This window comes from Euprymna scolopes, chromosome 14, assembly GCF_053919585.1.
Source record: "Euprymna scolopes isolate OS-2025 chromosome 14, ASM5391958v1, whole genome shotgun sequence".
Classification (NCBI taxonomy): Eukaryota; Metazoa; Mollusca; class Cephalopoda; order Sepiida; family Sepiolidae; genus Euprymna; species Euprymna scolopes.
In genome coordinates this window covers 88,975,947-88,990,339 of record NC_136495.1, presented here as the reverse complement: position 1 = coordinate 88,990,339, position 14,393 = coordinate 88,975,947, and the positions used below count along the sequence as shown (strand labels likewise).

The following is a 14,393-nucleotide window of genomic DNA, read 5'->3' as shown; positions in this document are numbered from 1 at the left end:
ATATTTATATATATATTCGTATATATATATATCTGTGAATATATATATATATATATATATATATATATATCTGTATATATATGTGTATATATATTTGTATATATCTGTATATATATTTATATATATATGTATATTTATATGTTTGTGTATATATATATATTTATATCTCTATATATATTTATATATATATATATCTGTATATATATCTATATGTATATCTGTATATATATTTATATATATGTATATATATTCATATATATCTATATGTATATATCTTTATATATATATGTATATATATTTATATATATGTATATACATTTATATATATCTATCTGTATATATATTTATATATATATGTATATATTTTTATATATATCTGTATATATATTTATATATATCTGTATATATATTTATATATATCTGTATATATATGTACTAGCAGTGGTGGCCTGTGTATCCCGGGTGTTTGGGGGTGTATGCTGATCAAAAAAAATGAATAAATAAAAAAAAATTAATTAATCGGTCAATTTTTTTCAAATTTGACCCTATAATTACCCCTTAAAATTTGTTGTTTTGTGGCTCAGATCAACTCATTAAGTTAGATCTATGTCCAAGGAATCTATATCTAAAATTTCAAGTGTTTACACCCAAAATTGTCGGAGGAGTTTGGTAGAGTTCTCAATGTTCAAATCGTTCAACTGACCTCTTAACAGCAATAAATTCTTAAATCGAATATATGCTTCTATATGTTGCTTTTTCAGAATTTAAAATTAAACCACAAAACTTAAATAAAAAAAAAATATATATATATATATTTCATAAATTACTAACTAGCTCTACCTACGTACTGAGCACTTTTGAAGTAAATACTTTAAGTTCACGCATAAATCTATACTTTTGTATATTAATCTTATATGAGGAAATGAAGTAGTTTTATATATATATATATATATATATATATATATATATATATATATATATATATATATATATATATATAAAACCTGGCTAGTACTAGATGGATGACCATTTGGGAATTCTAGGCTGTGCATGTGGTCTCTGCTTATCTTGACACTTGTTTCCAGTCGTCCCGAACCTCTACTTGCCACTGGTATTTAACAATGTTGACTCAGGAGAGGTGTAGTTGGAGATCGCACAACCCTTGCCAAAAAATTTCATGTGCAGTCACCCTGACAGTGGGTATCCATAGTCTGTCAGAACTGAAGAAATCTGTTTTTATATATATATATATATATATATATATATATATATATATATATATATATATATATATATATATGTATGTATGCTATATATATTGTATATATGTATATCTATTGGTGTATATATATATATATATATATATATATATATATATATATGTGTGTGTGCGTGTATATATATGTATATATTATATTGATTTATATGTGCATGTATATATATATATGTGTATGTTTATATATATATGTATATGTATGTATATATATATAAAGATAGATAGATGTGTGTGTGTATATATATATGTATATACATGTATATGTGTGTGTATACATATATATATATATATATATATATATATATATATATATATATATATATATAATCTATATATATATAAATGTAACTCTTGGTTCGTTTGCAATTAATTGTCTAAAAAACCAGGTTTTGGTATAATATGTTTACTATATCCATGTGTGTTTTTATATATTTCTTTTTAATTATAACATTATACTTAATTTTTCTATGATAAATAGGTGGGTTTCTTTGTACAGATAGGACATTTTTTTCATTTAGGGACAATTATTTATTACTGCTTCCTGTCACGTGGCCAGTGTTTCTAATTTAGCGGTTTTCCTGCTAGATCTGGAGATTTCGTTTGCAATCTAGCGGGAAATTCTAGAAAATCTGGAGATATTTCGCACCCACACACCCACAAGCGCTTGAAAATACTTTAAAACATAAAATAAATTCATTCATGTAAGTAAAAAAAAAGTAGCATATATTGCCTTTGGTAACAATTATTTATTGATTATTTGTTTTTTTTTTTCACCTTTTTTTCTGCTAACCATTCTTAAATCTCGCTATAAAATCGATTTTTCCAAGTACAGGTGGGGGTAGGCATTCCAACCTTCGAAGTTTAGTTTAAAATACGAAATTTAGAAGTATTTAGTCGAAAATTGTAAAAAGCAAGAAACAACAGCAAAAAAAAAAAATTATATCAATACAGTAGAATTTAATTATCTACCAACCTAAATACTTTTAACATGCTAAAACAAAGTTTGTTTTTTTTTATTTTTCTAATTTCAAAATATGTTGCACCATTATTGTGATGTTTAATTTGCAGTATATTTCAATTTAACTTTTATTATAAAAAATTTGAGTTTATGATTTGTTTCTTGCAAAAAAATTTTTAAAAAACAGGTAAAACTAGCTGATAAAATACGGGAGCTAACCGCTTCAATATAATTCCAGAAAAATATAGTGAGAAAACACGGAACATTTTATATATTGAATATACTATATTTATAATTTTTTTATGGTAGGAAGTTAAAATAGGTAGTTTTTTTCGGGGGGGGGGAGAGGGGTGAATTAGCGATTTTTGAAAATTTCAGATGATAAAAGTTAAAAATCTAGCGATATACTGAACATTTCTTTCTCCTGATCTCGCGGGTTTTTTTTAAATCTCAGTTGCCAACACTGCATCACTAAAAAAAACACTACAGGCTTAATGTAAACAGAATATGTTTACAATATCGGTAAATTGTCAATGGGTTTAATCACATGATTATTGATAATGTAACCATGTGATTGAAATTTAATTTAAATTAACCACATATAGTCGCTTTCATATCAAATATTCATCGAAAAATGGTTGGTACAGATAAAATGAATGCCGACGCTCAAAGTGTATAAACATTTTGACCACTCCTTTTACTTAAAAATTCACCAAAAATCAGGAAATTAACGAATTTTAATGAAAATTGCAGTATTTATCAAATAATGATCGCAGAATATAATGAACTAATTATTTTTACTTAACTCTTAGTGAAAATGTTTTATTTTGTTTAAACAAAAAATACCTTTACTAAAGTTATGGTTTTCAGTAGTAAATAAAAAACGCAAGAATTTATTTTTGCTTTTTTTAAAGCATCGTAATTTGTAACAATAAAACATAATTTTTACAGTAACATTACAAAAAAAGCCCCTAAAGTCCGTATTAATGAATTCGATATAACTCGAAGAAAAATGAATTCTCGCATACTATTCAGGAAATTAAAGATTCAATTAGATTCCTATTTCAGCCACCTAAATTATTTAGGGTGAAATGAGTTTAGGAATTTATAGCCAAACCTAAATATTTTTTTTTTTTTTTTTTTTGCTTAAAAAAAAATAGCATTAATACAGTAAGTTAGGTAAAATTTGCATAGAATGCTCTGCTTTATGGTTGTTGTAAAAATGGAACGGAAATTTGAATTTCATTCCCTTTTAAATTCGGTACATTTTTACATTATGTCCAACTCATCGTTCACATTCGACACATCAACTTTTATAGCTTTTCGGGTATGCTGGCAAGGTTAGGGGTGTCTATTCCGAAAGCCGTTCTTAACATGGGTAGATTGGTAGGTGTGTCAGAAATTTCGTGAAAAATAGTGAATAATTCCACCCTGTTTTTCCAACCTTATAACTCCTCGAAAAATGTAACTCAAGCCCTAATTTTTTTCAATTAAGGGAGCAAGGACCAAGGTTTCATTAAAAAAAAAACAAAAAAAAACAAGCAAACAACATGTTTTTTTTTTTTAAAGGTTTTAACTTCGGACTTTACAGGTAAATTTCTAAAAAACACTACTTTTTTGTTTTAAATTTGAATATATTATTTATTGACCTTTTCTCTTCAATTTGTGATATATAACACTTTGGTGAGTAAATTATTTACTTTTTAATAGACATTTCAAAATGGGAGGCATGAATTATTCGACCTCCTGTCTTTCCAAGCTTATAACTCCTTGAAAAATGTAATTCAAGCCCTAATTTTTTTCAATTAAAGGTTTCATAAAAAACAAAAACAAAAGAAAAAACAAACAACGTGGTTTAAAAAAAAAACAGGTTTTAAACTTCGAACTTTACAGGTAAATTTCTAAAAAACACTACTTTTTTGTTTTAAATTTGAATATATTACTTATTGACCATTATTATTATTATTATTATTATTATTATTCAATTTGTGGTATATAAAACTTTGGTGAGTAAATTAATTATTTACTTTTTAATAGACACTTGAAAATGGGAGGGCGTGAATTAAAAAAAAAAAACGTTTGTCTAAAATATTATATTCGGTTTATTGGAAAGGGCATAAAATTTCACATTGACCCTGAAAATATCGTAAAAATAGAATCAATAGAAAAATTTTGATAGATTTTTAAAGCTTAAAAATTGAAAAATATTGAGTTCGTAAAATTCATTAGTTTTTTAAAAAATAAAAAAAAATATTTCCATTACTTTTAAAACAACTTTATTAGTTTATTTTGAAGTATAATCCATAAAGAAAATAAACAACCCACTTTTAAAAGAGAAATTACGAGCTTTTTATATTTTATTCGCAGTTTCGTGATAAGGGTGTCAAAAATTCTGATACATCTACTAGATTGGAGTGTTTATTCGTTGTAAACGTACACTACAACCTATAAATGTCGACATTTCCAATGTGAATGGTAAGCTGGATTTATGTAAAAAATAACAAAAAGATATACCAAACTGACTTTTTCGTTTAAAAATGGAATTATTTCCCTTTCGTTATTAACTTTTTTTTCTTTAAATAAATATTTTGTGTTTTATATACATAAAGTACAATTGTTGAATGTTACTGTTTTGATTATATTCGTTTGAGGGGGGCACAATTAAAAAATTAAGAAAGATTAAAATGAAGCGAAATTTAAGTTTCCGTTCCATTTTTACAACAACCGTAAAACAGCACATACTCAGCAAGTTTTATCGTAATTTATAAGCATTATGTGTAAACACTAAATCAACATTTTATTTATTTTTTTGCATAATTAATGATGGAAGTATTTTTCTGTTTATTTTCTGAACATCTGTTAAAAAAAAAATAAATTGTACATTCTCTTGAAAAAAAGAATCAAATTTTTCTCTACTTTCACATAACTATTTACAGTGTTCATGTAAAGCATTCATCTGTTCTTTTTATAATAAAAATTCCATTTTCAAAGAGAAACGTTTACTGACAAATTTCTTTTTAAAAAAAAGTGCAAGTTTTCCTGAAAAAACAACTCTCACCTAACAATTTATGGTAAAAAATTAATCTTTTTTGGGGAGAAAAAATAACTTTTATTGATTAAAAAAATTGCAAAAAATAATAAAAGTAAATAAACGAACAAAATGCAATTTTTCTTGAGGAATGTGTTCCATTTTAACAAACTGAACCACAGCAACGCATGGCCGGGTACAGCTAGTATATATATATATATATATATATATATATATATATATATATATATATACGGCATAATCACGTTGACACACCGGTTCTTGTCAGATCACCGAAGTTAAGCAACGTTGAGCCTGGCTAATACCAGATGGGTGACCATTTGGGAATTCTAGGCGCTGTATGTGCTCTCCGCTTATCTCGGCATTGTTTCCAGTCGTCTTGTACCTCAACTTGCCACTGGTATGCAACAATGTTGACTCAGGAGAGGCGTGGTTAGAGGTTGCGCAAGTCTTGCCACACAAATTTCACGCGCAGGCACCCTTACAGTGGGTATCCATAGTCTGTCAAGACTGATGGAAGCCTTCATATATATATATATATACGTGTGTGTATACATATATATATATAGATAGATATATGTGTGTATATATATATATATATATATATGTATATACATGTATATATATATGTATACGTGTGTATATATATATATATATGATATATATATGTATACGTGTGTGTATGTATATATATATATATATATATATATATATATATAGAGAGAGAGAGAGAGAGAGAGATATAGGTGTGTGTATATATATATATATACGTCAAAGGGAAATGAACTCTTTTCTGGGTCAACAGCCAACTAGCACCGTGTATATTTGTGTGTGTGTGTATATGTGTATTGGGGTGGAGAGGGCTCCCGTAAGCCGTGGTGAAGGCAACCTTTCTAGGAGAAGCAAATCTCTGATTTAAAAAACCATAAAGCAGAAGACCATTACCCGCATTAAGCTGGTCTGCAGTTTAATTTGTTGCTGGCTATCTCGCTCTTGATTGTTGCTGGATCTCAACATTTTGAACCGAGAGAGAGACTTAGCTGTCATATAAAGCTAAGACTCTGTAACATCATATTTGTATAGATGCTCCCTCAGCCATTTGGGCTCATGGATTTTAAATGTCTGAGGGAGTGGCACTCGTCTGACAAGACGTTGCAATCATCATCATATACGTGTATACCTGTATATATATACGTGTATATATATATATATATATATATATAATATATATATATACGTGTATATATATATAATATATATACGTGTGTATATATATATATATATATATATATATATATATATATATATATATAATACATATATATATATATACGTGTGTATATATATATATATATATATATGTGTGTGTGTGTGTGTGTGTGTGTGTGTGTGTGTGTGTGTGTGTGTGTGTATTTGGTTAAAAGAACCTTGGCCCACAAGGCAGTGGAGGTCCAGTTATATGGCGCCGGACACTCGCCGTTTATTAGAGCCCCGTCTGCTTGACAGTGGTCACGACGTGCACGTGGGGTTTATTTGTCTGGGAGAAGCACAGTACGACACTATCCATGTACTTTTAACACACGTCCACACCAAACCTTGACCAGCAAAGGCTAAGGGTGAGGTAACCCTGACAGAAACCTCCAGAGGAGCTTAGACCCTGTAAGCTGCGGCATATATGACCCACCAGTGTGTGAAATATGCTCTGGTGCCCAGCAACCTAAGTCCCAGTCATGATGATATAAAGCCTGCGGCGACTGCTGCTTCCAATGATGTTGACTTTCTCTTCTTTTTGGTTCAATGTGGCAGTTGTTTAGAGAGTGGGATTTTCTCAGTGTAAAGTCTTTCCTCACTATACAAAGCTTCAAGCACAGGCATTACTTGATATGCAATGGAATACACACTTTGCAAGCAGCGTGCATCTCGATAACAAAAAGGCTGATTGTAGCCTGAAACGGCAAACGGACATTCAATGAGGACTGATGCAGATATGGGCATGAATTGCAATAAAGGCTCTGGAACTTCTGGTTTTGCCTGGTAGGTGTTCAGGACACCACAGCTTGGACCCGGTCATCATTGGATGTGCTGGACATAGAAGGTTCATAGAGGTGACCGTCTAGCACGTGCTGCTAGTTCCGCTCATGTTTGCGTCATTTCAGCCAGAGATATATTAAGTAATGGAAATACTCGAGAACGAGTTGCTGCCATCATCTTTATGTATATGTCTATATATATGCATATATAAGTTTATGTATATATATTTATGTGTGTACATATAAGTCTCTCTTTCTCTCTCTCTCTCTCTCTCTCTATATATATATATATATACATATACATATATATGTGTTTTTATATATGTGTTTGTATATATATATGTACATATAAATTTATGTGTATATATGTATATGTATGTATATATTGTTACATACGGGCCGGGTCAATATTTAAATATAGCAATAAAATGCAAACACAGGGGATGGACATTTATGGATAGCAAAGGCTTATCACAGGCAGACAAATCTTCTGCAGTAGGGGTATGTTCATAGGTCCCAGATTGGGTTCAAGTTTCCTTTTTTATACAAAAAAGGTTTGAAACAAACAAAGCAACAATTATTTTCTGTGAGACAGGTGAATACAAAATAAACACAAAAATCGAACGCAATAAGATTTGCAAGAGATAATGAAACAAACACTTTCAAATCTTATAAAACTAAATTTATTAATCATAAGGGGAAAGAAAGATTTATCAAAAACAAATATATTCAAAGCTAATGGGATTGTGGAATATTTTAACATACTAACTGAAAGAGAATCCTATAACAGAAAGACAAAAGGTAAATGGCAGCAACCAGTCTGCACGAGGAAAAATCCGATCTCCAGCTCGACAGAGAAAGAAAGTGAAGTTTTTTTTTTTTTTGCACTTACAGTTCAATTCTTTTCTTTTAACAATTTGCAATTGCTACAGTTAGTCCAAATAAAATCTCTTGTGAGGGAAGAAAGTTTCAATCACCAGATCCAGTCTCTCGACGCCGTGCGACACATTTAAGTTTCGCGTGGAAGACATAAGTTTCAAATGATGACTTCGCAGATATTTTTGATTTGTTTCTTTTCTTTTTTAAACATGCCTGTCGGCATCCATTTTGAGTTATCCAAAATAGCTTTATCAAGGGATTAATTTAGATATCTTTTTTTCCTCGATCTTTGCCAACTTTGGAAATGTGACATCGCTTTGGTTTGGTTTTACGCGGTCGAACTTTTTTTCACAACTACTCGCACGAGGGAATTATTTTTTTCTTTTTTTGTTTCGCCCCTTGATTCTAGAAATAGAATTGACGAAATCGTATTCTGATTCCTTTCCGCTTCTTGGCACAAACGCGGCCACTACGTGCGTTGAGCAACGGGACGACCTGTCGCTTGCCTTCATATTGGAGGAAGTGGGAGGTGTATGGTGTTGACGTCGATCAAACGTTTTTCAACTCCCTCATTCTCTTTCTCTTTTCGTCTCCCTTCCTTTCTCTCTCTTCCTCCGTGGGTGAGGAAATCCGTAGTGGGTTTTTCCTCTGCTTCCGAGATCGGATCGCGGTGTAGTAACTGTTCCGCCATCACATGTCACTCTGTCTGTCCTCGGCCAAAGAAAGAGAATCTCTCCAGACTGATTTTAATACTGGGTTTTGGTGGATTCTCGTTCAGTCAGAACATGCCAATCAAATATCTACTATATATTTTACTAACAGAATAATAAAACAATACTTGATATCGAGGTGGCTGTTTGTGACAATATATATGCATATATATATTGTATATATGTGTGTGGGTGTGTGTGTTTATATACATATATATATATATATGGATATGTATATATGTGTGTATATATATATATATATATATATATATATATATATATATATATATATATATATATATATGTATATAATTATAATAGCTATTTATTTTATATTCCTTTAGTAATAATCATAAAATAATAGTTATATTACTCCATTAAAAATAATTATATTAGGGTTATTTTTGATTTGTCATCATCATAATAATAATAATAACAGCAACAACTTATGTTCCATTAGTAATAATTATTATATTATAGTTCTTTACCTTTTATCCATTCGGAACAACAACAATAATAAGATTATTATTTTTATTATTTATCTTTTATTCAATTAGTAATAATTATTAAATAATAATTGCATTTACATTATTACTACTACTACTACTAATAATATTTTTTTTATTTTATTCCATCAGTAATAATTATAAAATGATAGTTATTTAATTAATTAATTAGTAATAATAATGATAATAATATTTTTTTATTCCATTAGTTATAAATATAAAATAATAATTATTAATCTTTCATTCCATTAAAAAAAAATTATAATAATAGTTACTTCATTCCATTAGTGATACTTATAAAATAATAGCTATATATCCCTTATAGCTTTACCTTACTCAAGTTTCCTTAAATAAAATTACCCAACCTATGGTTATTAAAACCTTGATTGTTCCAAAAATAGATTTAAAAACTCTGAATTTTCACATCCATCCAAACTTAACTAAAATTCCATAACTACCTAATAAATATATTACAACTTTCTGTTTATTTGGCAACTTTTACTAATCTAATTATAAATCTATAATTATTATCCCTTTCATTTATATAAAAAGATTTTATATTAATTTTACTGGACGTATGTATTTACCTTTGAATTGGGCGTATCTTTGCTCTATCTGCCCCTACCACCACCACAGTAGCTGGACACCACAGAAACTTTAACTGAATTATAACTGTTAGCGTGCGCAAATTACTGCTGCTCTTTATTGACACTTGACATACTTCACTTCGTTATTTATCCCTTTCGGTGTTTCTTTCTAACTCCATCATATTTTCCCTGTCTTCCTTTTTTTTTTTTTTTCTCCTTTTAACAGACATTCTCATCTCTTTTTAATTCATTTTGATTTCTTTCCTTCTATTCTTAATCTTTAACTTCAATTCTAACTGTATATCAATATAATTTATATTTCTCCCCCATCCCTTATCTTTTCCTTTTTTCCTCTTACTCCTCCCTTCCCCCTCTATATCGAGCACTTCAACTCTTGGTTTTTTGATACTCATGTGTAATTTAAAAGAATCTTTTTCTTCTAATTTATTTTGCTTAGATTATCTGACAAGATCGGCAGGATAATTTTATTGTCCTGTCAATTGGAACAACTTGTAATGATTTTTATCAAATGTACCTCCTAATAAAAAAAAAAAAAAATATATATATATATATATATATATAATCGACACTGTCTGAAAAGCTAATATCAGCAAGAATGATAGTTATGAGCAAAAAGTGATATTAAAAGCAAAATTTTCCTTTTTTTTTTTGTTTTTGAAATGTTCCTGGTTTAGGACAAGAAAATTAAAGAAAAAAAAAAAAAAAAAAGAATTCGTCTTTGCAAGCCAACAACCGCCGGGGTTGAGATCACCACTGACACCAACCTTCATCTGTCTGCCTCTCCCCGACCTAACCTGTCAACTCCTTTTATACATGTCTCCCACATGATTTCACATGACTTCCACCAGAGCACACCTTTTAAAACTATGGGCACCATCTTGATTTCTCTCTCTCTATCGCCCAACCTCACCTGACACACACGTGATAAGACTTTTGTTCGTTTGATCTGTTTTTCCCTTTCTTTTTCTCCTTTCCTTCTGCTAACTTTAAACAACAGTTTTCATATAATAATTGTGAGCAGTTACTTAAATATTTTATTTGTATTGAAATCATTTTGATATTTTTAAAGCAATAATAGTTGTACATTTTTTAGATATTTCTAGAATTATTAATAATACTTGTATCAGTTACACATTTGAACATATCTTTGATTAAAAAATGTGACCTCACATGAAAACAATGATGTTGTATTAATATTATTTTTATTTGATGTTTTGTTCATGGTTCTCATTCTGTAATTGCAGCCCCATTAAAAAGGATAAGTTAGAGCGTTCAACCCATGCCGCAACAAAAACCTTTCAAGCTTTACGAATATTTGTGAACAATGAACTGAATCAGTTGTCAAATGGACTGCATGTGGCTCATCACTATCTTCGAGTTGGAGGTGTGTGTGCCGTTTTGAGTTTTCATTCACTAGAAGACCGAATAGTAAAGAGACATTTTCATGGAATCGATCTTCATCTACCAAAGAGCCTGTCTTTGAGCAACCAACAGTTGCAGAACACAATGAAAGTATTTGATAGTGAATCCCTCCAGAGCATTGTCAACAGGAAGTGGCTTCCATTGCAAAAGAAAGTGATGACAGTAGGAAATGAAGAGGTTGCAATAAATCCACGATCAAGATCAGCAAAGTTGCGAGCAGCTATCAAATGTTTATAAAACATTTTTTATCTAGAGAAAAAGAAAACTGTTCGTAACCGTTTCTTTGAGGACAAATCGAGTCAAATGATCCTTTATTTATGCTTCATTAGCAAAAAATAATCATCTTTTTAGAAATTTTTCATGTAGTTCTTATTTTATTATTAGTTCTTATTTCTCAGGAATTAAAATAATTGAAACTTTTAATAATGTTTTATCCAACAACAAAAATTTTTTAAAAAACAGGAAAAATCTTTCAATCTTGCAAAACACAGTCGTCTAATGGCAAGCTTGTAAATATCAGTATTAATAAATCTGATTTTATAAATGGAATTTAGTTTCTTTTATTTAATCAAATATGAAATATATTATGAAAGAATAAATGTTTTATTCAATCATTATGCTATGAAAATGTAAATTATTATTTAATGCCAACTCTGAAAATTGTTGATGGTAAAATATTTGTAAATTAATATTTTAAAATGTTTGACATTGTTCGCAACTGTTGTTATCTATTCTCATAAAGAAGGTAACACTTGCTAAAAGCAAAGAGTTCATGTGACTTTCTAATTTTTTTAGCCACTGAGTATTTTGACGCAATTTTTCTACCTTTGTTTGAGTGTGAAAAAAAAGTAAAATTTCAGGTGAAAAATGCTGGACGACTTCATTATGCTAAAACAAATATTTACAATCTTGCAAGTTGAATGTTCTTGCAGTTTTTAACTTTTCAATTCAGATGAACATATCTTTGCATAAACAAAAATTTATTGATAGAAATAAGCACCATTAGAATCAATACACTTTAGCCAATGCAAAACAAGTGTATTTATGCCAGTAATGTAAAAATCTTGTGTTCTGGTGGCGATAAAGTCGATGGAGACGTTTTTGATATCGCTTAGGTTTTTGAAGCATTTCTCATGCAGAAAGTTGTCAAGATACTTGAAAAAGTAGTAGTTGGTCGGTGGGAGGTCTGAAGAGTATGGCAGATGAGGCAGAGTTTTATAGCCTAATTCATTCAACTTCTGCAGGGTCGATTTAGCAACGTGCAGAAGAGAATTGAGCCTTTTCTGGCGACTAATGTTGAATGTTGTTGTTGAAGCTTCTGATGCATTTCATCCATTTATTGACAGTACTTATTTGCCATAATGGTTTCACCTGCATTGAAAAAACTGTAATGGTTGACACGGGTCACAGATCACCTGTCAGCATGACCTTCTTTTGGTGCAACTCTGGCTTCAGGAAGTGTCGTGGAGCTTCGTTGGCATCTAGCTGCTGAGCTGGTTGTCATAAAGAACCCACTTTTCATCACAAGTCACAACCCAGTTAAGAAATGGGTCATTCTTGTTGCATTAAAGAAGGAAAGATGACACTTCATAATGTTGTTTCTTTTAGTTGTCGTTCAATTCTTTCCAATCTCTCTCAAGTGGTTGGAAATCATTGTATATGTTAGGTCTAATTCAGAAGCAAGTTCTCAAACAGTTTTGCGTGGATTGGCTTTGACTAAGGCTTTTAATTGATCATTGTCAACATCCAATGGCTCATCATCTTCAAGACTCTCGTCGCCACCACAAAATTTCTTCAACCATAATTGTATTTTGCATTCAATAGTGGTTCCTGGCCCAAATACTTTGTTGATATTGCAAGCTGTTTCAGCAGCTTTCTGGCCTAGCTTGAATTGAAATAAGAACATTGTACAAATTTGCTTTACCAACTTGTATTCAACGTTCTGAAAAGAAGACATAATTGTAATTTAAACAATTAGACAGAAATATATATAAAATGATATCATAACCAAAACTTATTTGAAAATACATCATTTGAAATCAAAATTGGGTTTACTGCACAGGCCATGATCGTCCACCCTTTTTACTGGTCCGAAATCATTCCTCGATTCCAACACTGATCAATGGGGTCTCAGTCAGTGCTTTAACAAAAGAATTCTCCCAAATAAAATCACAACTCCAGTTTAAAACAAGTAAAAAAAATTTTTATATTTTGTAAATGATTTTCTTTTCTTTTAATGAATCACAGATTTGCAATTAAGAATTGTTAGCCTGACAAGTGATCTCTCTTTGAGTGGCACACAAACCCAACTGACTGAAACATGCCCAGAAGGCTACCCCTGCCCATCTGCTGAAATATATATTTCAGCAGATTCTTGGACCACACCAGAAAGGTCATCCAAATACCTTTTTTTTTTATTGCATTTTCACCCCAAACAAGGCACATTGCCACTTTGTTGTAGGGGGCTACTATCAGATACATAAGCATCATGGGTACTGTATAGGGAGTTGGGCAGCAAGATTTCAGTTCATGTTACACTTGAACTTCTGCATGTCAGTACAGTTGGTGAAGCAGGAACCTGGAAGGGAATTCCAAAGTCTAGCTGTTCTGGAGAAGAAACTACTGGAGTAGAAGGCTCTCTTGCATCTAGGGATCTCTACTGTGAAGGGGTGAGATTTAGCTGGTTGTCGGGGGCATTTACATCAAGGGGGCACAAGTGCTTGCAGTTCGTCAGACCATTCACCGTTAAAGTACTTGTAGAAAAGGCAGAGGGATGCAACATTTCATCGATGTGACAGAGGCTGAAGTTTAGCTGAGAGTTCAGGACCTATCAGGTTGGCGACTCTCTTTTGAACCTTGTCTAGAAGCGAGAGACTAGTGGCAGATGCACCAGCCCAAATATGACAATACTGCATACATGGATGAATGGTGGCCTTATAGAGGTACAGGATACTT

General features: G+C 30.5%; 1 protein-coding gene and 1 pseudogene across 3 annotated transcripts in view; both read left to right on the top strand.

Moving 5' to 3' along the window:
• The window catches only part of LOC145293153 (12S rRNA N(4)-cytidine methyltransferase METTL15-like), a 574,136-nt gene extending 562,149 nt beyond the window's left edge, over positions 1-11,987 (top strand). For all 3 annotated transcript variants that reach the window (XM_080139603.1, XM_080139600.1, XM_080139602.1), the window contains one exon: positions 11,261-11,987. In XM_080139603.1, the coding sequence (XP_079995729.1) occupies positions 11,261-11,675 (415 nt within the window). In that variant the 3' untranslated portion in view covers positions 11,676-11,987. The remainder of the gene's footprint in view (positions 1-11,260) is intronic.
• Positions 5,512-5,628, top strand: LOC145293595 (5S ribosomal RNA; annotated as a pseudogene).
• Positions 11,988-14,393: the final 2,406 nt, after the last annotated feature.